The 25,130-nt window shown below is 32.9% G+C and overlaps 1 protein-coding gene across 1 annotated transcript in view; it reads left to right on the top strand.

Annotated features, from left to right (window-relative positions):
• The window catches only part of LCORL (ligand dependent nuclear receptor corepressor like), a 113,772-nt gene that overhangs the window by 43,725 nt on the left and 44,917 nt on the right, over positions 1-25,130 (top strand). The window contains 2 exon segments of the mRNA XM_036227545.1: positions 2,381-2,460; positions 3,357-3,486. Of these exon segments, the coding sequence (XP_036083438.1) occupies positions 2,381-2,460; positions 3,357-3,486 (210 nt within the window).

Below are 25,130 nucleotides of genomic sequence, written 5' to 3'. Positions count from 1 at the left end.
AATCTCAGCGTGCCCAATTTTATATTATAACTGGTAATTGATTTTATTAACCCAAGTCGTCCTTTGAGTCAACATATTTATCAAACTTCATGAAACTTCACAATGATTTTCAAAAATATCCCTTCTATAGGCGTACCAGCTGCTTTTAAAAATCTCAAGGCTTTTCATATTCTCTGTTCATGAGTTCATAATAAAGAAAACAGTTAAGGTTTCATTGATCTATCAAAATTATGTTATACTTGGCACACTAGTCAAGGATTTGCTACAGTAATGCTACATAACAAAATAGTTTCAAAATCTATTTCATGCTTATGAGTGATCTGATTCACTGGTCTCCAGGCTGTGGATGAGGATCACATCTCCTCATGATTCTAGGTCACAGACTAAAGGAGTAACAACTGACTATATGATGCAGTTTGTCACCTTGGATGGTGAAAGCTCAAGAGAACTAGCGGCAAACTACTGGAGGACTGTGTTTGTAACTGATTGTATAACAGGTTATTTTAGTTTTTTGTACATATATAATATTTTAGTTTTTGTATATATACATATAACATTTTGCTGTACCCATGCTGTTGATTGCTAAATGTAATAGTCTGATCATGATACTGAGTAAATTTGTCTTCAAAAAAGAGAGAGAACTGGGGAACTTGCTATGCCTTTTAAGGCCTCAGCTTGGAATGGTTTACTGTTACTTCTCCCATATTCATTACATTGGTCAGAGAACTCGGCCTCTCTAGTAAGAGACACTGAATGATCCTACATTTAAGAGTGTGAATGTGTGATTCTGTTTCAGTGATAGAGTGGAAGGTTGAAAAAATTGTGAATGTACATAGCTGCATTTCTTGGTTTTTAATTGTACAGATTGAATACATTTTTTGATCTGTCAGGTTTACAAAACTTTTTCAATCTGTTGGTTTACAAAAAAATGATCAATATTCTTAAGCAGATATTAAATTAAAATTATCTGTCCTCTGTGAACTAAACTTATTAAATATGCTCGTTAGTACAGGATTTAAAAAATAAACTGATGATTCTACCTTGTTAATAATTAGCCTTTGCATGGTGTTTGTAATTTGTATTTTCATGTTTTTCATTTGATCCACAAATAAGTTAGGTGACGGGATCCTTATTTTGTAGGTGTGGAAATTAAAACAAACACTTCGTGGCTTGATGAGGTTACAACTAGTAAGTTCCATCCACATTTTTGGAAACTTCAAATACTGTTATCTTTCCATTACCCTATTCTGGATGTCATGGTTCAATTCCCTGCCCTTGCTTAGTTTAGCAATACTTCTGGACCACTGCCAAAGTCAAAGGAAGGTATTACCAAAAAGGACGGTATTACCATGCTCTGTATCCAGCAAATTTTATTATCTTCTATTCTGGCCCTCTGTCTAGATTAATGCAAGAGTATCCTAGGGGCTTATTCTAACTAGTATTTATTCCTTTTCATTTCACAAGGATAAGCTTATTTTCTGTGTGTAGCAGAAACATGTATTAAACTTCATACGTATTTCAAAATTATGAGAGAAAATTACTGTGGTACACCAGTGCTTTTCAAATTAGTCCCATTGTAGCTGCCGCAGATGGTAATGGTTTTATGGTTTGAGATTCTACATATGCATTTATTTGGGAAAAGAAATTAGGGGGAGTTACTGTTGCAGTGAGTAAGTTTGAAAAATCACTGTCTATACCAAGTATAGTTGGGATAGCAGTATGTTATACCTTCATAAAATGCCTTCATTAGAAAATATTTTCCACAAATACAAGGATATATTACAGTAGCTGTATTATAAAGAAAATGCTTCAGAAAAAAAATCCATGTTTTATGTTGAATAATATAATTTGTTTACCTGCTTTTTGTTCTGTCAACGGAGTTTTTAAACAATGTAATAAAAAAATCTACTCTGATTTTTTAGTTATGGATTTCTATTTTTTTCTTGGACAGCATTCCATTTTCTCAAATCTGTAGACTTTTCTGATGCTTTACTCCATTTCTCTGTTTTTTGTTATCCTCCCCTCCACATATCTCTCTGTTCTGATTTCTTTCATAGTGAAGATAAAAAATTAATAGACAGTAGTAAATTGAATCTTTCTGAAGACTTAGATGATACCTTAAACCCTGTTGTTGGAAAATTAATTTATAACCAGCTTGTTATTCTTGCTACTTCGTCCCATAATAGCGCAAAATTACTCTCCTTACAGCCTTCTCTGTTTATTTTTTTCTAGGTGTCATCCGTTTACTTTCAAAGTTAGGACTTTTCCCCTTATTGTTAGTAGTTAGTTTTTTTATATGAGCCTTTGCTCTGGAGAGTGGTAATTTTATTTGTTTTAATAAAGTTAGTGTATTTAATGAATATTTTTCCCTCTTTTAAAGACTGTGAACCAGAAGAACTGACTGACTGGTCTATGGATGAAAAATGTTCATTTTGTAACCTACAGAGAGAAGCAGTCAGTGTAAGTTTTAGTGCTATGAAATTATTTCTAAACTAATTGCACAATTGTAACACAGTTTTTTAAACTTAATTTGTTCTGAAAATTTGTGACTTAAGTAGAATTTAAATACTTGATTTTGGGAATGAGAAATTAAAGACTTATGTTGGAAGTCTAACATTTAGTTTAAATTGCTGATGAAAATCCCAAAACACTCATCCCTTTTGCTTACTTCATATTTCTGTCTTACAGCTCCCTGACTCATGAAGTTCAGTTCAGATCTGTTTTGTATTTACGTAGACAAGAGTGAGCTTAGAGGCTTGGTTTGGTCTGAGACCACCCTACAGTCTGATTTTTAAGTAATCAGTTGGAAGATAATGTGGCATTACTTTTTAGCTTTTCACTTTCTCTTGAAGTCTTTTGGATATCATAATTATCTCCTGTGTAAAGGATTAAATATTAGTGTCTACTGTAAACAGGGCATAAATTAGACAAGCAGCATCTTCTTGTACGGTTGGGGAAGTTCTAATTCTTTACATACTGTTGTTAGAGGGCTGAGAAGAAATTGAGAACTCAAGAACCTATACTGATTTTGGTCAGATTAGTAGGTAAACATATCTACTTTGTTGTTATAACTCATTGCTGGCATGCCATATAGTGAATTTTTTCAGCAATATATTTTATTTGCTCTTCCCCTTTTTTTAACTATAGTTTTGCTAAGGAATAAAGCTAATTTGGCCCTCTGTCAGAGCTAAATTTTGTTTTTCCTCACTCTCGTTCTAAGTTTTATGTTTTTTATATAATTTGATACATTTAAAAGGTAGAACAAATAAGCATTTAGAGACTTTTTTTGCAAGTTTTACGATTTCCCAAATTTAAATAAAAAGTGATATTTTTATGTTGTTTTCTTATAATTTTAGGATTGTATACCATCTCTCGATTCTTCACAGTCAACACCAACGGAGGAACTATCATCTCAGGGCCAGTCCAACACTGAAAAGATTGAATGCCAAGCAGAAAATTACCTAAATGCACTCTTTCGAAAGAAAGGTAATATTGGTACACTTTGTCACTTAAAATTTGCAAGAGATCTAAAATGTTTGAATTTTTCTCACACACACGTTTTTTAATGTCAATTTCTATTCCATTCTTGATTATTTCTCTTCATCCTTAGTTTTTCTCCATATTTTAGTAAAATTAGGATCTCAGTTGTTGTGGAGCTAGTCTTCTATTATGTGTTCCTTTTCAATATTTTATTTTCAAATCTCTCCCTCATACATTTTCCTTATCTACTATAGAAAGATGAGTTTTGTTTTTTATTCTTCCAGTCTTCCTTATTTTGTTGCTATTTTCAAGACTTCAAAAATTCTTTCATGTTCAATAAATGATAGATACATTATATTACAAAGTTATTAGAAATGTATCAGTTATATCATTGATCAGCCAGGTTGGAGTATTTTTGCTGGCTTGCCATTTCCGTGTTTCTTTGGTGGCTTGAATATGCTTACTTAACATTACTATGTCAGTGTTCGTTTTTGCTTCATGTCTATCTAAACTATTTAAACCAAATGAGACTTGTTTCACTTGTTACCTTACTAGATACATATGTATCAGGCAGAAATAGTCTTTACATCTTAGTTACTTGGAAAAATATAGAAATATAGAACCTTCCATTTTTTGTTCTTTTCCATTTCTGTAGTAGTAGAGTGTCTTAATTTTTATCACATAAACCCTTGGTACAAGTCATGGTGTAGAGAATGTGGGGTGGAAGGGGCATCATTTTACCTCCAAACTTTCAGAAATTGAGAAAAATATTACTGTATCCTCATCTAGGTATTGACTCTATTTTACTCCTCTTTGGAATTAGGCAGCGTCAGATATTTTATGTTAAATTGTTAACTTTCGAGTTTTAATAATATTGAAAATAATCCTCATCTTTAAGAAGGGAGGCTTTTGTTTAGTCCTAAGTGTTATGAATTCTTATATATGTACTAATATGAGGATTTTCTGATTAGAAGAACCATTAATATATTAAAAGGCCTAAAGTTAAGAACTATATTTTTTTAAGTGCAGGAGGCTGAAAATCCTTTTCCGTGTTACTGAGGTACTTGGTGTTGAGAAATTGACATTGCCTTAAAAATTTTTTTTTAAGTTTTTAACTGAACCAATATTAAAAATATTCTACATACTTTCTTAAGAATTTATAATATTAATTTAGAAAATTTTATTCTGCCAATGTTTTTACACTTATAAGAAGAATAATGTTATCAGACATATAATTAAGAGAACTAGAGGAAATGTATGCATTTACACCATCCACACTGTGTTTCACTCATCTTGGAACTCATTACTCAGTCTCCTTTGAGTAATTTGTAATGGTAGCTGGAATTATCGGTAATAGTAACCTTTAATTTGTGATAGTATGGAGTTAACTGCTCCATTGCCCTGTGAAGAGTAATCAGTAAAAACTTGATACTATTTCAGCTGATTCAAGCATCTGGGTCTACAAGAGGTCTCCTACCAGTGATTGGGTGAGTTCACAGATATTTAGTGACCTCTCCATTTGGAGATTTCTTGGTTTTCTTCAAAGGGCCTTTGAAAGATCAGAGTTTGTAAATGAAAGATGCTTATAAGTATTTTTACTTTACTTCAGGTCTTATATTTGTTAATTTATTTGTATTCCATTATCAATTTTCAGATTTAATTAAACATAAGGATTTTTTTGCTTGTTTACTTGGGCTTGTTTTTGTTTTTTTTTTTTTAATTTTCTTTGCATAAAATCATTTTAGAGATTTCCAATATGGTCTGACTAGGATGAGGCTAGAGTAATGATAGTTTATAAATGGTCTTAATTTTTGTATTTAATTGATTAGTCCTACTATTAAATCTACTTTGAAATAAAAGGCAAAATAATGTGTTTTTAAAGACAGGAAATATCTCTGAGTCTGTGGAGTTTCAAATAAAATGTTGATAAAACATCTTGGTGGAGCTTTTATTTGATTCCTGAAAATCTCCCAAACTCAGCCATTTTTAGGAATTCTGGCTATTAGTAACATTAGTGTTTCTAATACTTTAAATCTGGTCCGAGTTTGAGGAGCATATGTATGTTGAGCATCTTGCCAAAACATAAAGGCATATTTTAATATCTTTATTGTACCTTGTTTATTATCTCTGCTAACTATGGTCTTGAGGATGATGATAATAATTATGTTATTATTATTATTGAAAACTCAAAACTTAGGTTAATGATAATAATGATCGATGTCATCAGTTAGGATTGAGCACGAAGCCCTTTTTTGTGCCTTGTATCATTTAATCCCAAAACAATGTCAAGAGGCAGGTATTGTTATCTTTTAACAGGTAGAGACAGTGAAGTCAGAGAAGTTAAGTGTCTTTTAGTTCTGAGTTATGAACATTTGGGTCCTCACGAAGAAATTTTAAAAGGTAAAAGATGTTCTGTATATATACTAAGTAGAAAAACATTCTTTTAAGCACTAAGTAGAAAAATTATTCTCTAATACTTAGCAGCCTGGAGCTGGAATTATATTACTTGAATTAGACATCTAGAGAGGACCTATGAGAAATGCTCTGTATTTCTCATAGGTTTCCATTTTTCTCTTTATGTGAACTGTAAACAGTTTTAGTGATTAGTTCCCTTATACTACGTAATGATAGAGTAAATTTATTAAACTAAGTATATTTTGGATGACCCCTTGTAATTGGAGGCTAGTCAAAAATATAAGCTGTAAATAAAATACATAGCTATAAAACTTTTAACCTGATTATAATCTTCCTGCAAATTTAAGACAGCCTAACATATGAAATTAGGTGTCATTAGAATCTCAAGACTGGCCTTTTAAGGGAAAAAGAGAACTTTTAATGGTCAAGAATATTAGCTAAGTACTGAAATATTTCATGTGTCTTGAACTAAAATGAAAAGGGAAAGGGGAATGTGTTTCTTTTGTTCAGCTAGTTTTTCCAGATATTTTTTATATATTGTAGTTTTATGGATGAAAAACTGTAGTATTAAAAAATACTGAGTTATCAGCCAGCCACTAAATCAGTCTACCATCTCAGCTCTTATAAAAGGTTGAAGTTCTGTCTTGTCATAATTTCAAGTCTGATATTTTTAGATTCGTGTTCTCACACAAAGATCGTTTTTTAAATGCAATTTTTATTAAACATGCTCTTACATATGAACTTTCCTCTCTATCTCATTTAATATGACATAGTTAAAATTCCGTTCTAAATAATTACCTGTTCTCTGTGGCACTTTGGTACCTCAGTAGCTGATTAATTCTTTCTAATTTCTCTTACTAAGATATAAGAAGTGCAGGATTCTAATAGAGAATTTGATCAAATACTGTACTTGTGAAATATGATAAATTAGTTTTATAAATTACCATCTCATCATTTTTAGCCTACATATCAACTGGCAGCTACAGTTTACCATCTGCTTTTGTCTAGTTGTACATTTTATCCACAGCTTGTACAAACTGTTTTATAAAGTTCATCTATTGATTAGAACTCATCAGTTTGCTAGTACTAAGTAGCAATCATCCCCTGCTTTTCTCCATATTAATTTATATTTTTATGCATGTGTCTTTTCCCCCGTAAAGTGTTTTGAGTGAAGTCTTCTAAAATGTTTATATCCTTAGTAGAAGGGGAAAGCATAAGCTTTACCACTGAACAGATACGGATTCAAATCTTGCCCCACCATATATTAGTTATGCGCTCCTGACAAACTACCCCTTTTGTGATTTAGTTTTCTCATGTACAGAAGCTTAATCATTATAGATGCTTGTACTTTGTTGTCTACCCTCATCCACCAAAAAATAGTTTTAATAAAGCGGAAGATATCAGTTTAGATTTTATTGTTTTAATCATTGATTGGTATACTGTGCGTTCACTAGTAGCTTCTGGTAAAAAAAAAAAAAAAAAGTGTAGGCTATGGAGTTAAACCTGCATGTGTTGCTTCTTTTTTCTCCCCCATTAAATAGCTGCAAAGTTGGTCAAGTTACTTCACTTAGTGATATTACATCACTGTGAAGATTAATATAATGTAAATGAAAACATCTTAGCGCCATATATGCTCATTACCTGGTTTGCATTGTGAGTGATATATTGTAGTTTATGTGACCCAGTTAAATGGATATACATATTCTACTGTGTAGTCTTATTTGAATTAAGTCTGGAAAATAGATAAATGACTTTAAAAAGATTCTATCAATGACAGACCTTGCTCCAAGAATATGCTATGCTTTGAGATGTTTGACTCATAATAAGAATGTGACTCTAATTTGTAAATAATATATATTTAAAGATAAATTCTCAATTTTGTTAATTGACGAATATTCAACAGAATTTGAAGAACTCTGTTCTAAAGATATATTTTAGAGATTGACTGATTCTTCGAAGTCTGGAATTGATGAGCAACTCATAAAAAATACTTAATTGCTAAAAGGTCTAATAGGGACAGTTGTGGTCACAGGAGCGTTGGACTTTTGCTTTAACAAGACTAGGAGATACACAGATACAGTGGTCCGGTCATGGCTTTAAAGAGGCAAAAAATGTGGGGAGCAGGTAGGGTAAGGAGGGGCAAAATGATTTACAACTAAAAGAGGAAAGTATCTCCGTCTGCCCGTATCCTTTTTTAAGAAAGACCTATAGATAATTCATTACATTAAGCTGTGGTAGGCCATGGCTTTTATTAAAACCTCAAGTAGGCTGTAGGAAATGAAATTTGGAAGTATGACTGGAGTCTGGCGGGAGTTCCTTTTTATGATAACGGTATGAATTCTTATGATAACATGGTTCTAGCCCCTTAACTTCACCCCCCCCCCCCAAAAAAAAAAACCCTGAAGTATTATCAAGGCAGAGATCCTATGGCTCTGTGTTCTCTGTTTCCCTGGTCTGGCAGATCTCCTACTCTGTATGAGAAGCTGAGACCATCAAATCTGTGAAATAAAAAGAGGCTTTAGGAAGCCCGTGTCCACTCCTTAGATCCCTGATTTTGTATTTATCCCTCGAGTGCATGATAAGGAGTGACATAGTGAACCAAAGTGAAAGCAACAAAAGCAATATCTCAGTCTTCATTCTTGTCTGCTTTTGAACCAGCTAGCTCATAAGACTGCCAGGAAAAAAAAAAAAAAAAAAAGTCTTTCCCTAATAATTCCTTTTATGACTTTCAGTAAGTAACCTTTTGTGTGAGTGTAAGAAAGGAATATTTTCTCATTCTTGTTTACATTTACTTTGTAAATTTAAAAAAAATTAGCTTATTGCTCAGTTGTTACTTCAGTTTTTATTCCCTTTAAGAGTGAAGAATCATTTATTTATGAAATTTATTGAGTTACCTTGCTGTGGTACCGTGGTAGATCACCGAATAGGTGAGGAAGATACAGTGCTTAGTCTCAAGGAGGGACGGAGGCATGTTATAGTAGTATATAGTGGAGATGCAATAGAGAGTAGTTTGTGTGCTCTTGATCCTCTTGGCTTCTGTACTCAGGAGTGTTGAAATCAAAGACCAAATGTGCCTCAAGATATTCCTCCAAGAAGCATGTAATCTTTACCTCGCATCCTTCCATACTGTAGTGCTACCTCCTAGAGAGCAAAAAACATGTATACTTTCTCAATGTGTCTTTATTATCCTGAACAAGTATTATATTAGAATCTTGATAAGTGATTTTTAATAACTTATAACATTGAAAGGTGATCTTTCGGTTAAATATAGTTCTGTGCCTCTATAGCGTATCCCATTATTTTTTAGATGAACAACTTTTTAAAAATATACTTGTTAGTAACTTATTTGCATTTTGTTAAGAGTCTCATTCCATTTAAAATTAAAGGTAATAAAGAAAGCAACATTTGGGGGGGTTCTTTTATGGCTTATATTCAGTAGGCAAGAAAAGAGCAATATTAGTCTTGCTAGTTGAGTATTAAGACTCACTCCTCAATTTACCTTTCTGCCTGTTACTGTAGCAGGTAGATATTCTAAATGATCTTGTCATGCCAGAGAACAGTACATTTAAGTCCTGTAGTAGCCCATGGTAGTCCTTATCAAATTTAATTGATTTAGAATAGAGTTTTTAACCTTATTTGGGTTTTACTCTATTGTTAAAGCATTAGATTTTCTTGGGTAGGGAGTCTCTTTTTTTTTTTTTTAACACTTTTACTTCATTTTCCATCTGTTCCCAGAATGCCCCAGCTTTAGCAGATCTAAAAGCTTGTCTGGAGATGTTGGTATCTGAGTGCCACATCGGTTACTGTGGGTACGTTCTACAAGCACTGTGCCTCTCTCAGCCGCAATTCCCCACAGTATCCTCTGCACTAGTAACTCCTAAGCTCTGTCGAAGGTGGCTGTGAAAGCAATTAGCCATCATCTAAACAACTACTTTGTCGCGTCAGAGTGGACTACTTAGTAGCAAGTGCCATAGCTGCTGAGGAGACCAAAAAAAAAAAAAAAAAAAAAAAGACAGCCTATCATGGGAAATGTTTCAGCATTCCAAATAATTTCTAGTCAAATTTTTACCACAGCACACAAACTATTGTGTAGAGAGCGTAGAGATAACGTATCTAGAGTAACTCGTCTGACTGCATCCCTGTAGGAGGAAAATGGTTTACCCGTCCTGTTCAGAGGCATAGTAAGTTGTTTCATCTCTAAGGTCGCGGTTAGGCCAGCCGAAAGGCGCGCGCCGTTGTTATTCGTCTGTTCTGACCCTGGCTTGCGTGGCAGAATATAAAAGCGGATGGGATAGGAAGTGGGGGCTGGGTGAAGCGGCGTGAGAGCGGCTGTCTGGTGCGTAGAGTGATGTCGTATTGGCAGTCGCTGGTTTTGGTGGTTATGAAGCGGTTCCTGTTGGGGATACATTTTTTAAAATTAGTTTAATACAGTTGTGATTTATTTCATTTTTCTGAAAAAACATTCAGAAATCTCTGAATCTTTTCTACCTTTGCTTAACATGCCATTCTCTGTCCGAACTTCTCTTTTGTTCTACTTCACAATTGTAAGAAACGAAGCAGTGAGTATGATATTTTATCATTGCGATTTAAAAATATCATATGCTATTTTGCTGCTTTAGTTTCCACGATATTGTTTCATGTTAATTTTATTTACTAGCTTAGGAATTTTTAACCTGGGATATTCCCCCAACGAGTTCGTGGGTAGGATTTTCTTGGGTCCATGAACTTGAATGGGGGGGGGGGGGTGGAGAAATGACATCTTTATTTTTTCTAACCTCCTAGCTGAACTTTAACATTTTCTTCAAATATAAATCTTGACAACAAACAACAATAGTTTTAGTAATATCTTTTCTAGCAATAAATGTCATACATATTTTCATCATATTATATCTTAAATTACTGTTTACATTCGCACTTTGAAATTATGGTAGATATTAGACTTAACTACTAGATTTTATATTTTAATGCATTAAGAAACAAGGTATATTACCATATCTTAATTAAAAATATTTTTGACAGTTATATTTCAATATAGTTGGTTTCTTTTTGTAATCCTACATATTCGTACATTGAAAACGTGATTCTAAGAAGGAGCCCATAGTTTTTATCACACAACCAAAAGAGTCTTTGCGTGAAAAGGATGAAGACTCCTACGCACCTCCTTTACTGTTTGATCTTCATACTGTCCCCCAAATGTTATACGTTAAGGACTGTATCTTTAGAATTTATATATACATATGTATGTATATTTATATACATATATGTAATTGCCCTTCCCCCACCCCAGTGATGAGCTACATCCTCTCTCCAAGTTCCTTGCTATTTCCTAGACATCTCCATATGTATGTTGCAGGAAGAATTTTAAGTTCAGTGAATCTTAAGCTAAACTTACGGTCCTTTTTAAATGTTCTTTTCCCTCCTATGTTCCCAATTAATTAGTGCCACTGACACTTTCCCACTCACACAGGAGTAAAGTGCAAGAATCATTATTTTTTGTTCTCTCTTACTACCTCCTCTGAAAGGGGTTATTAGTAAGTCACTAGGGATTGTTAATAAGGCTGCTACGAACGTTTTTACACTTTTTGGACATCTTTTTCATTTCTGTTAGGAAAATCCATAGGAGTAGAATTGCTGGGTCATAGTGTCAATGTATATTTAAAACGTGTTAGAAACTGCCAAAGCATTTTCCAAATTTTTTCATTTGGAAATACATGAGAGTTCTAGTTGCTCCAGATCTGTCAGGAACTACTGTTACCAGTTTTTGCTACCAGCTAATTACAGTAGGTGTGAACTGGCATCTCATTTTTCTTTAAATTGCATTTCCCTGGTAGCTAATATATTGAGCGGTTTATTCAGGTTCTTATAGGCAGTTTCTGTATCTTCTTTTTTAAAGAACCTGTTCAGGTCATTTGCCCATTTTTAGTTGGTTTGTTTGCTTTCTATCGTTGATTCGTATGTGTTCTTTGTAAATTTTGAATACAAGTTCTTTATCAGATTATTTAGTAATGTTTTGTGTTTGTCGAATAGTGTTTTAACCTGGTTTAAATGCCTTTATAGTTATACCTCCAAATTCTTTCAGCCTTGTGAAGTTGAAGGTACAGTTTTGATACCCTCCGTGAGGTAGCCAAAGAAACTACTAGACACAGAGATGAAACTGAGCTGAGACTAAGATAACTAAGAAAATATAAAGGGGATCCCTGAGAAATTGAGAAAGGCTTGGCAACTTTACTTTTTTGAGGCGGGCTTTACAAACTGTTGTATATTTTAAAGGTTTTATCTAACCAGTTAAACTTTAAACATATTTACATATTTCATTAAACATGAAATAATAAAATCGTATTCCCATGATCATTATTAGATCTATAAAAAGTATTCATTTGTAATATCCCGATAGTCCAGTAGAGGGCTGGAAATTCGAAGTTATAGGATCAAAGCCTTTTTTTAAAATTCTGCTACAAAAAATACAGAGGCTCCTTCAAAGACGATATCAAAATTCTAAATATGTGGCAGTTTATAAATGTAAGGCCCAAGTTAAATGACTTTCCTGGCAGCTTCAGTGCTAGATCTAACACTAGACCAGATTTTGTTCACTTTATCACTCTAGTTCCTTTGGTTGAGAAATATATAGCTAGGCTTATCACTGGATAAATTAGTCATTAATAACTCAGGAATTTCCTTTGTTTTTTTAGGAATATCCATTTTACATGGCTTAGCTGTTCTTCTTAATTGTGGGGCAAGAGTGTGTGCTGCTGTTTGTTTTCTGGTGTTCTAAGTGTTATATTTGTTAGTATTTTATTCCTGGAGAATGATGAAAAAAAGGAGATGAAATCTAAGTCTGTAATGTTTTCAATTTATTGCTTGTCTCAACAGGAACTTTTTGATAAAATAAGAGTGAAGTCATTAATAAAAATCTTATTTTTTTTTAATCTGAGAAATTCGATTAGCTATGTTCTTCTATTCTATTCTATATACTAATACTACTCTTTCTATTGATAACTTATCTTTTTCTGATAATATAGTACAGTAATTACAGAAGATAACATTTGTTTATTAATAGTTCTTTCTTTTTAAATGTTTTTTCTCCAGTTGTTTGGTATAGTATAGATGCTAGAGCTTGTTTTGTTGAAATACATGTGGCCTGGACGTGTATTCTTTACAGCATGCTAGGAAAACATTTGCCATAGAGTGTTGGTAAAATTTGTCTGAAATTTTAAAATATATTAGAATGTTATCCCAGAGCATTGTTAGATTTGGCATTAAGAAGTAGGCACGAGGAAAGGGGCCGCACCTAAAATGAGAATGAATACCTCCAGTATGTTCAGGGAGATTAAAAGGGCATTGAACGTAAGTCATTTCATAAATTCTTTAACCTTATATATAAATTATATGATTATAACATTTATATAATGAATTATGAAATTATTACAAGATAATATAAACTGACCCATGCATACTGTGTTAGTTTGTAACATACATTTGTTGAATTTAATCTCTTTAATCTACTGTGTCTACTTCTGCTGACAGTAATTGGGAGTCTTCTATTGATACTTACTGTATGTGAGTAAAGGTTTGGAGTTGGGGGAAACTAGAATCTTCTTTTCTAATTAAGTTATTACAGTGCTCCTACTAAGCAAATAGAGACATTTTATTCATATGACTCCTGAGATTTGGTCCTGGTAGAATCAGAAACACATGTACAAAAAAGGAAGGGGGCAGGTCAAGTTCTTCTCCTCAATTTTCTTATAAAATGTAGGTCTTCTTCTATATTCGAAGTCATTATCTGAACTCAGAAATTGAATAAACTCAGATAAATTTGCAAATAAATCTCTTGTTATTGAAAACTCAGGTATAAAATAGACTCACATACTGCAATATCCCTTGCTACCTAAACTTGCTCTTCAAATTATGTGAATTCAAGAACCAAATAAATTTGAATAAGGAGTGATACTTGCACCACTGTTTTTGTAAGTCAGACCGCGTGGTCTGATAGAAAGAGTAGCATCTGGCAGACAGGAAACCGGTGTGCTAAGCTCTGCCACTATCTGTCTTGATCTCTCAAGACTTTTGTTTCCTTTTCTGTAAATTTACAGTGTTGGATTAGATTCCGACGATCAGCCTGGTGCCTCCTGCAGTCTGGTGGTCCTGCAAGCTGGCAAAAGTTCAGAAGCAGTATGGCATTACAGAAAGCCAGAAAAAGTCATGTTTACTTTCAGTAAAACTGTAAACCAAACAAAAAATTTCTTATATTTGGTTCATATTGCTGTTTCTTCATAAAATTTGCCAGGAAAAACAATTTACCTCTTATTGGCAAGTCTTTGAATTAAATTTAATAGAGACTTAAATTATTAAACTTTGGGAATCGTTGTGTTGAATATTGTCTAATAAGGTGTATTTCTCAAGGTGTAAGTGACCATAGTTTACTCTTACAAATTAAGATTACTACATTTATTTCTGGACAAATCAGAATCTGTCAGTGGCTATATTTTTGTATTGCCTAGTAATGTGAAGTAGACTTTCAGGGGATTCACTTCCAAGATTGGTTTTCAGTCTTTGTGTACTTAGACTTCACTTTGTTTCTGTTGTTTCAGAACTACAGTTAAACCATGTTCTAAAAATTCGTTGATTAATCCATTGGGAACTCTGAGTAGTACTTTTTCTTGGAAATAAGTGTTAAATAGTAATTCTCCAGTGTACAGAAGTCTATAATGGTAATTAAAGGTTAATATACTACTTTGTAGTACTATTTCAGCCACATGCTGCCATCATTTTGTTCTGAAGGATTGAATTCTAAATTTGGAAAAATGAGGATACATGTAACTCTTCTTTCCAGATACTTCTTTGATTCTTTCCTTTCTTCTCCCCCTTCTCTCCTATCCCCACCAAAGAGGCAGTACATAATATAGTGTTTGGTCTTCATCAATGGGTAAAGTACATAATACCCAGGTACCTACATACTAAGATAACTTTAAGGCAATATAAAATAAAGAAGAGATTGTTTTTTATAAGTCAGTGCTACCTCATTTTTTTCTCGCTAAAACTGCATATTTAGTATGTCAGTTTGAATGCCAGTGGGTGGATAAGCAATAGCTGCTTGGTGGGTATTAACCTGTATTCACCCTCTGTTTTGTTTAGAAAGACAAAATACTGTTTTTGTGTCTTAACTTGAGGAGGAAAAGAATTTTAAAATGCCTTAATGCCACATTTAGTGAATGCTTTTAGCCTATGGAGAAAGACAATTTACTAATGAGATACTTGCTCCCCAGTAGTCAAGAAATGTCAGATGGATGTGCTATGTAGTTGTCAAAATGTGAGTTGGAATTTGGTTTTTAAATAGCTTAATATAACACCTTTTTTATTTACCCATAATGTAGAATTACTGTTGCTCCATAATTCTTCAGATCTGCTTTCTTAGATTTCTATGATTATTTACCTACTTATGGAATAACATAATTTGCATCTAAACTTAGTTGTCTGTAACTCATCTTTTTTCCAAAAGCATAAATCATATTTATTAATGAACAATAATATATCAACATCAAAACTAAGCATTATGAATTATACAATGCATCTTGTAATTCTTTATTCTAAAGGATCTCTGGTGCCATCTACTGAATAGTTTTCTTAAAGGAAGGAAAGTATGTGAAGTCAAATGAATTTTTCACTTACTCTGACTTTTTTTGTTTTGTTTTTTGAATCAGTAGAGGGTTTTTTAAAACAATTTTAGATTTACAGGAAACCTGAGCAGGAAGTGCAGAGCATTCCCATACACTTGTCTTCCCCCCTCAGTTTTCCATATTATTGACATCTTTCGTGGGTGTGTTACATTTGTTACAATTGATGGATTATTGTTGATACATTGAATAAAGCCCATAATTTACATTAGATTCACTTTGTTGTGCAGTTGTTTGTTTTGCAAAATGTATAGTTTCATGTTTCCACCGTTATATTGTCAAACACAATAGTTTTGCTGCCTTAAAAATCCCCTAGTCATTCCTCCATCCCTTGCCCTTAAGCTGTGTCAAACACTGATCTTTTTACTGTCTCCATAGTTTTGTTTTGTTCTGGAATGTCATATAATTGGAATCACATAGTATGTGGCCTTTTTGGATTCACTTCTTTCACTGAGCAGTATGTATTTAAGGTTCCTCCGTGTCTTTTTGTGTCTTGATAGCTCATTTCTTTTTATCACCGAATAATGGGAATTGTTATGGGGATTATGACAGTATTGAAAAATCATTAGCTCTTTTGCTTATTATTCTACATTTAGACTCAAATTTTTTTCCCATAGGGTTAGAGCTGCCTAAAATGGTCCCATAGGAAGTTTAAATACCTCTCTATATCATCGAACTTCAAAGGTTATTGAAAGTAGATCTCATAAATCACTTTAGTATATTTAAATTGTAAAGAGATCATTCTGAATCTTAACGTGAATTATGTCTTTTAAAAATAAGGCATATGAATAATCTGGTTTTTAAACAAATCACTAAAGTATTTATTTTGAAAATTTGTATGATTACTTACAAATAACCTTTGACATGACAGGGAACTTTATAACCAAGGAATATTTGTGTTTTTTTGTTTGTTTGTTTCTGGATATGTAGAAGATTAGAAGTGTGAAACACTAGTTAAAGAAACAATGAAAAATTCTAAGTTGAAAAAGAAAACTAAAGTAGAGAAAATTAACGTATATACCTATGCAAAAGGAAGAAAATCTCCCCTAGTAATTTTTAACCATTGACTAGTTGTGACGGGGTATAGGAATCTGAATTCGTACTAATTCATAAATCTAGAATTTGATTTTAAATCATCTTGGGTTGGAAGCAACTCAGTTGTCCATGAACAGATGAGTGGATAGGCAAAATTTGATGTATACATACAATGGGATGTTATTTAGTTTGAAAAAGGAAGGAAATTCCAACATGTTACAGCATGAAAGAACTTTAAGGACATGATGCTAAGTGAAATAAGCCAGTCACAAAAAGACCGATATTGTATGATTCTACTTACATGAAGTATTTGGAGTAGTCAAAATCATAGAGACTGAAAATAGAACTGTGGTTTCCTGGGGTGAATGGGGATGGGAGGTTATTATTTAATGGGTATAGAGTTTCAATTTTACATGATGAAAAGCGTTATGGAGTTGGATGGTGGCGATGATAGGTAATGGTTGCCCAATATTACAAATATCTATAGTATCACTGAACTATACGTGTAAAACGGTTAAGGTGGTAAATTTCATGTGCTATTTTAGCACAATTAAAGCAAATGTTTTTAATCATCTCAGGTTGGTAACTTCTCCAGGTCCCTAGCAGACTAAAAGGCATAGGCTGTCTTAACATATCCAAAACTTAATTCTCAAAATATTCTCAAAAGATGAGCTCATTCCCCCCAAACAAACAAAACATAGAACCCAGAAGCAAACACTGTGTGCGATAGTTGCCAGGTCAAAACTATTCTTTTAAAATAATTTTAAAATGTTATTTGCCACTTTTGCCACTGTTGACATTTGCAGTGGTGGTACAAAAGTGATGTTGGTTAAAATAGCTAGTGCCTTAGTATGAATGAAGCCAATAGCAGTAAACTACACCCAGTAGTCCTTGTGTTCTTTAGCATTACACACATTGTAGTAAAAAAAAGAACATTTTTTACTACATCGTGAAGGGCATTCTTAACATATTATTTTATGAGTATGATGTTAACCTAGACAAAAGTCTCATATAGTTGACACACAACTACAGAGCAATCTAACATCAATACAAACAGAATTCTACACTATAGTAAGAAAATAACACAGCATGGACAAGTGAAAATTGTCTAGTACTACAAGAATTGTTATTTTAGGAAATCCATTAATGTAATTCCCTTTTAAAGTAAGGAAGAACAAAAAATGCAGTTCATCTCTACTGATGCTGTAAAGACCTTTGGCAAATTTTATCACGTGTTCCTGATAAGAATATTCAGTTAAAAAGGAGTCGATGCATATTTCTTTAATGTGGTAAAACACATACCATAGGTTTAAATACAGCATAACACTTAATATGGAAACACTGGCAGCATTCTCGCTAAAATTAGAATACAGGATTGTCATCTGTCCCAATATTTAACATTGTATTAGAGGTGTAGGCTTGTGTGAATAGACAAGAGAACACTGTTTTAGATTCATAAGAATTGGAAAAGAATATAACCAGTTCTCTGCAAATGATAATAGAAAACCAAGAGCATTGATAATAAAACTAATTCAAATGGTAAAAATCGAGTGAAGTATCAAGATATAAAATGAACAGTCAATGACTTTCATGTACACATAATATGATGATAGAATGCCATTTTCAATAGTAAATTGCATACAAGCAATTTTAGTTTTCCCTAAGTTAACATGTAAATTTAATGTGATTTCTTTAGAAAGTCCCCTCCTTCCCCTACTTGGAGCTAGCATATGGAAATACATACGTGCAAAAATAAGTTTTTAAAAATTATGTTACTGGCTCTTCCAGTTATTAATACCTCTATGATTAAAACTGTAGTATTGCCACCTGATTGGGCATGCAGACTTACTGAGAAATAGACCCCCCATAACCAGGGAAATTCATGTGATGTAAGTGGTATTTCAGATCCTGGGGAAATAGTGAACTATTCAAAAAACGATTCTGGGATAACTAGAAAACCAACTGGAAAAAGATAAAATTAGATGCATACTTCATAGGTACACTGGAATAAATTTCAATTTGGATAAGAGATTTAAATAGAAAATAATATAACCATGTACGTACTAGGAGAAAATATTGGCGCATTCTTTTGTAACCTGGATGTAGGGCAGATACATTTTGTGATGTGAAGTCTAGATGCAACGAGTTAAAATATAAACTACATTTTAAAATATTCATTTATATTAAGGAAAAAAATGATTTGTTCAGCAAGAAAGCCCCATAGTCAAAGTTGAAAGACAAACACAAATTGAGAGAAAATACTTGCCATGTATATTACAAAGTTAATTTCCGTTACATAAGGAATTTTTTTTTTTAATTAAGAGAGGAAAAAAGACCAAACACCCAATAGAAAAATGGTCAATAAGCGTGAAGAGAGTGTTACACATGTGCATGCTCACATGCGAGAGTAAGATATTCAAATGGCTCTTAAACGTATTATAGAATTGCAGATTAAAACACTACTGAGATTTCTTTCAGTAGATTGGCAACAATTTTAAAGCCTGACAGCACTCTGTTAGGCAACCTCTGGGAAAGTCCCTTTTATCCATTGCTGTGAGGAGTACAAAGATGATACATTCCCTACAAAAATGTATTAGGTAACATCTATTAAAACTACATATGTATTTACCCTTTGATCCAATAATCCCACTTTTTAGAACATACCTGGAGATACCTATTTAACAACATGAAAATAGATATGTACAAAATCGATCATTGCAGCATTATTTATAATAGCAAAATATTAGAAATCACATGCTCATTCATAGGAGACAGATTGACTGACTAGTCTGTGACAGAAACATACAATGGATTACCATGGAGCTAGAAAACAGAATACAGAACATCTCTATGAACTGATAAGTGATTCCTTTGCCAAGGGAAGAAAGCAAGAGGAATAAAAAAGTATGTTAACTTCTAAGAAAGAAGAGAAAAGAAGAATATATGAATCTTTTTTCTTATTTTTACACAAATAACACAAAAAGATAAACTACAACTAATGAAATTGGTTACTTTGAGAGTGGTAGAAAAATAAAGAAAAATAAGCGGAACTTCTCTAAGTCTTAGATAGTTTTGACTTACGAGACACATTAATTAAAATAATAATAAAATTAAATCAACAAGGATGGGGGGGAGGGAACCTTGTAATTGAGTACAAACCAACAAAACAAAGGAACCTAACTCTATATCATAATGATAATACAAAATACAGGAAAAAGTAAAATTCAAACAACTAACATAGTATTTTGTACTCAGTAAGATATGTTTTAAGAATAAACATTTTTCAGTAGTGGTGTCGGTTTAGTAATTCTGAGAGTTTTTACTGTCAGAGAAGGGAATCAAAATATAGAATGAAGAAAAGAAGGAGCCCCGCATTAAGGGTATCAGTGTGAACCTCATGATTTTAATATGTATTTATTTGTGTGTGTGTGTGTGTGTGTGTGTGTGTGTGTGTGTGTGTGTGGCATTTATTAGCTTTGCCTACTGTAAGATGCTAAAAGCAATGACATTACAGTAGCAGTGACCACAATTAGCATGCAAACATCGATACCTAAGTAGCAGTCCCTACCACGTGAAGGAAAATTAGGATGTTTGGAAGTTAAAAGTAAATGTAGAATATCTTTTTATATGCCCCCCAAATAAGGAAGTTCTCAAAAACAAGACTAAGGGTTTCACTGGCTAAATTTGGAACACTTTGTATATTAAAAATGAATAATGATGCCACAGATAATAACATATTGAATAGCAAGAAACAGACTATGCGTTTATAGTGATAAAAACAAAGCAATAACAACTGGCATCCCCCCCGCCCCGCAAAAAAAGTGAAGGTAACAGAAGAGAAAGCATTTTTTTTCTATAAGAATGCTATATAAAAATAGAAAATGAATAATGAAATAACAAAATTACCATTTTGCAACCACTAGTGTAACAGTCGATTCTGGCAGGAATTACCTGATCCTAAACCACAGGGTAAATAAAAGATTGTTGGGAAACAGGATAATCATATTAACAGTATTATTCCACAGAGTACTAATTATAGAGGAGAAAAGGTAACTTTACAATGGAGATATTCGGGACAATATAATACACCAAGGAGGTATATTACCTATGTACTATTTCTGTCAAAAATAATTAACCGGAATCTAAATCATGAGGAATCCAACCCAAATTGTGAAACATACTACAAAATAAACAGCAAGGAAGTCAAGAACAGGCAAGACGAAAGATTAGGGACACATGATAATTAAATACAGCATGTGATCCTTGATTGTATCATGAGATTGGGGAAAGAAAAGCTATAAAGGACATGATTGGGAAAGTTGGGGACATTATTGTTTGTGTTAACTTTCTTAAAAGGGGCAATAGCATTATAGTTATGTATGGTATTATTCTTATTTCTTATTACTCAAGTATTTAGGGTTAAAGCTTCATGATATCTGCATTACTTTCAAGTGCATCACTCATAAATAACCTGTGTGCCTGTGAATGTATATGTAGATCAAATGACACAAAATGTCAATAGTTGTTGAATCTAGACAGCTAAAATTTTATGGAAGTACATTGTATTCTTTCAACTTGTCTGCAGATAGAAATTTTTACATATAAATAATTTGAGGGAAGATAAAAGGCAAGGGCAAGAACTGTATACTATAAATGGTCCCATGGGACTTTGCTTTCCTTTTTTCCTTTCGTTATATCGTTAGCTGCACTAATATGATACTTGTCATTAATTGATATCAATGTACATTAGAGTTCTTCATGTTCTATAAAGTGCTATATCATTATTAATTATTGTTAATATAGCTGTCGAACACAGAGAGAAGGAGACAGAGATGGGAAAGAAGATAACAAAAATACCTCCATCCTGGCCTTTAAAATTTTTCGTTGGATTAGTCACTTGTATTTTCCAAGTTAATAGTCTCATAGCATATACAACCTGAACAATTATTCTTAGATTTATTCCAAAAGCAGCTATCTTTGGTAAATACTAGTGTCATATGCTACCTATCAGTATGGGAAAATACTAAATAAAGCTGCGAATACAAAGAAATTGGAATCAGTTGGTCCCTGGTAATGCACATCACTCCCATATGCAAAATGCACTCACCGTTACCTGGAGAGACCTCTAAAAGTCTTACTACAGTATCATCTCAAAGTCTTCATTCTTGTTATTTAACTCACATCAAGGTGCAAGTAAGGCTCCAAGGGCGTAGTTCTTTAAGTACAGCACTTCAGATACAGTTCCTAATGGTGGGACAGACATAGAGAAACCACTGTAAACACTCCTGTTCAAAACTGGGGAAAATGGGAGGCACAGGGGGGTTACTGTTCCATAGCAATTCTGAAATCCAACTGGGCAGATGTTGGAAGTTCTCTGATTCGATCTTAAGGCCTAGTTCTAAGGAATAATTCTTTTTGGTCCTGAATCCGTCCTTTTGGATCTGCCCTCTTGACTAGATTTCACTTTCTGAGTTCTGTTTCACAGTATATTGTTCAGACTTTTTGTGTCTATTCCTAATGGATAATTTTTATTTGGTTGAGTAGTTTTCTTCCCATGTAATTTTTTTGTCTGATTTTGTTATCAGGCTAATATTGGCCTCTAATATTGGCCTCAAAGAATGAGTTAAGTTGTTTCCTCTTCTCTTTTTTAGAGTTTGTGAATGATTCATGTTAATTCTTCTTTAAATGTCTATTAGTATTCACCAGTAAATCTGCCCCTGGGCTTTTCTTTGTGGAAGGATTTTGGTTACTAATTCATTCATTCAGCCTAGCCAAAGGTTTATAAATTTTTTTATCCTTTCAAAGAACTGTCTTTTGATTTCATTGGCCTTCTCTGTTGTTTTCTCTATTATTTTCTGCTTAACCTTTACTCTTTTCTTTATGCTTGCTTTGGGTTTACTTTTTAATTAATTTTCTCCAAAGTTGGAAGGTTGAGTTATTGTGTCATTGATTTGAAAATGTTCGTATGTGTTTACAGGTATAAATTGTCTTCTACGCACTGCTTTAGCGGCATATCGTACTTTTTGCTATTTTGTGTTTTCGTTTTCATTCAGTTTTTAGTGTATTCTAATATCCCTTGTCATTCTATCTTTTACCTATTAAATGTTCACAAGGTTTTTTTCACATTTGTAATTTCTCTATTTTTGTTACTGATTCCTTGTTTAATTTCTTTGATGTTGGAGAACATACTTTGTATGTTTTTAGATTTTTTAAATTGATTGAAACTTGTTTTATGGCCTAACATATGGTGTGTCTTGGAGAATTTCTTTATGCAGTTGACAAAAATACATATTCCCCTGTTTGGGAGCAGAGTGCTCTCTGTATTTGTCTGTTATGTATAGTTGGTTTGTGTATCTTCTACTCGTTGACTTTCTGTCTAGTTTTTTAAATCTATTATTAAAAGTGGTTTATTTAAGTCTCCAATTATTACCGTTGAATATTCTAATTCTCCCTTTAATTCTCTTAGTTTTTTCTTGATGTATTTTTGGTCTCTATTGTTAGGTACGTATCGTGTTTAGAATTATTGTATCTTCTTAATGGGTTAAACCTTTATCATTATAAAATGACCATCTCTGTTTCAGTGATACTTTTTTCTTAGAATGAATTTCATTTCCTATTAATATTACCACCCCGGCTTTCTTTTGGTTACTCTTTGCATAGTGTGTCTTTTTCCATTCTTTTTCTTTCCACATATTTGTGTCTTTTAATTTAAAGTGTCTCTTTTGCCAAGCTCTGCCTTAGCCTTTACATTTAATGTAATTACTGACAAAGTAGGATTTTCATCTTTCATTTTACAATTTTGTTTTCAATATGTTTAATTTCTTTTTGTTTTCTCTATGTCTCCATTACTTCCTTTTGTGTTAAGTTGAAATTTTCTAGTGTACCATTTTAATTGTTTTGTTGTTTTTTTACTATATATTTTTTCAGTTATTTTCTTAGTAGTTATCCTGGGGGTTATAATTAACATCTTCATTATCAACAATTGAGTTCAGATTAATACCTACTTAATTTCAGTAGTACATAAAACCCTTGATTCTGTATGTGTGCATTACATTTCTTCTCCTTTGTGCTGTTATTGTCCTCCATGTTGCATCTTTATACATTGTTTGTCCATCAAAAAGACTCATAATTATTGTTTTCTGTAGTGATCTTCAAAATTAAGAAGAAAAGAGTTACAAAGAAACAATATATTTATAATTTACAAACATACATTTACACTTCATTTTACCTATATAGTTATTGTACCTATGGTGCTTACTATTTGTATTGATTTGATTTACTATCTAGTGTACTTTCATTAGGTCAGGTCTGTTAGCAAAAAAAAAAAATCTGTTTTTATCTGAAGCTGTCGAAATTTCTTCTTTCTTTATAAAGGTTGGTTTTGCTGAATAAGCAATTCTTGGTCAACAGTCTTTTTCTTTTAGTTTCTCGAATATGTCATCCCACTGCCTTCTGACCTTCATGATTTCTGATGTGATATTGGCTGTTAATCTCATCGAGAGTTCCCTGTGATGAGTTGATTTTTTCTTGTTACAGTCAAGATTTACTCTTTGTCTTTGTTATTTGAATGATTGATTAGAATGCATCTAAATGTGTCTAAATACATCCAAATGTGACTTTTAGTCTACTTAAATTTTGTTAGGCTTCTTGGTATAGTAAATGTTTTTCACCAAATTTGGGACATGGTCAGCCATCGTTTTTTCTAATGTTTATTGTGCCTCTTTCCTTTCTTTCTGGGACTGCCATTTGTGAATGTCGTGGGTACATTTGATGGTGTCCCACAGGTCTCTGAAGCTCTGTTCAATTTTCTCTCTTTTTTCATTCATTTTTCTTTCCGCCTTTCCTTCTTTATTCCTTCCCCTCCCTTCTTCCTGCCTGCCTTCCTTCCTTTCTTCAGTCCTTCCCTTCCTCCTTTTCTTTCCTCCCTCCTTTCAGACTGGGTAATCTCAATTTGCCTATTGTCAGGTTAACTGACTCTCCTATCAGCTGAAATCTGCCATTGTATCCATCTAGTGAATTTCACATTCTAGTCAGCATATTTTTCAGCTCCAGAATTTCTATTTGGTTCTTTTTTAAATTTTCTATTTATTTATATTTTTTATTTAGTGAGATATTCTTCCGATAATTTCCTTTATTCCTTTACACGTATTCCATTAGTTCTTTGAACATATTAAAAATGGCCGATTTAAGGTTTTTTTCTACTAAGGCCAAAATCTTGGCTTCTTCAGAGACGTTTTCTGTTGACGTTTTCTGTTGACGTTTTTCTTCCTGTAAATGGGCAATACTTTCTTGTCTCTTTGAGTTTCACATAATGTTTTGTTTAAAAAACTGGATATTTTAAATAATACAATGTGACAGTTATGGAAAGTAGATTATCTCCCACCTCAGAGATTCTTGTCGCTGTGTGTTATTGTTTGTTTGTTTAGTGGTTTTTCCTAACAAATTCTTTGAAATCACTTTCTTTATATTGTGTGACCACTGACATCTCTGCTTAGTTAGCTTCGTGGTAAACTAATTATAGAACAGATT

This window comes from Rousettus aegyptiacus, unplaced genomic scaffold (assembly GCF_014176215.1).
Source record: "Rousettus aegyptiacus isolate mRouAeg1 unplaced genomic scaffold, mRouAeg1.p scaffold_m13_p_10, whole genome shotgun sequence".
Lineage (NCBI taxonomy): Eukaryota > Metazoa > Chordata > Mammalia > Chiroptera > Pteropodidae > Rousettus > Rousettus aegyptiacus.
The sequence above is the reverse complement of the archived record's forward strand: the minus strand, read 5'-3'. Positions and strand labels throughout refer to the sequence as shown.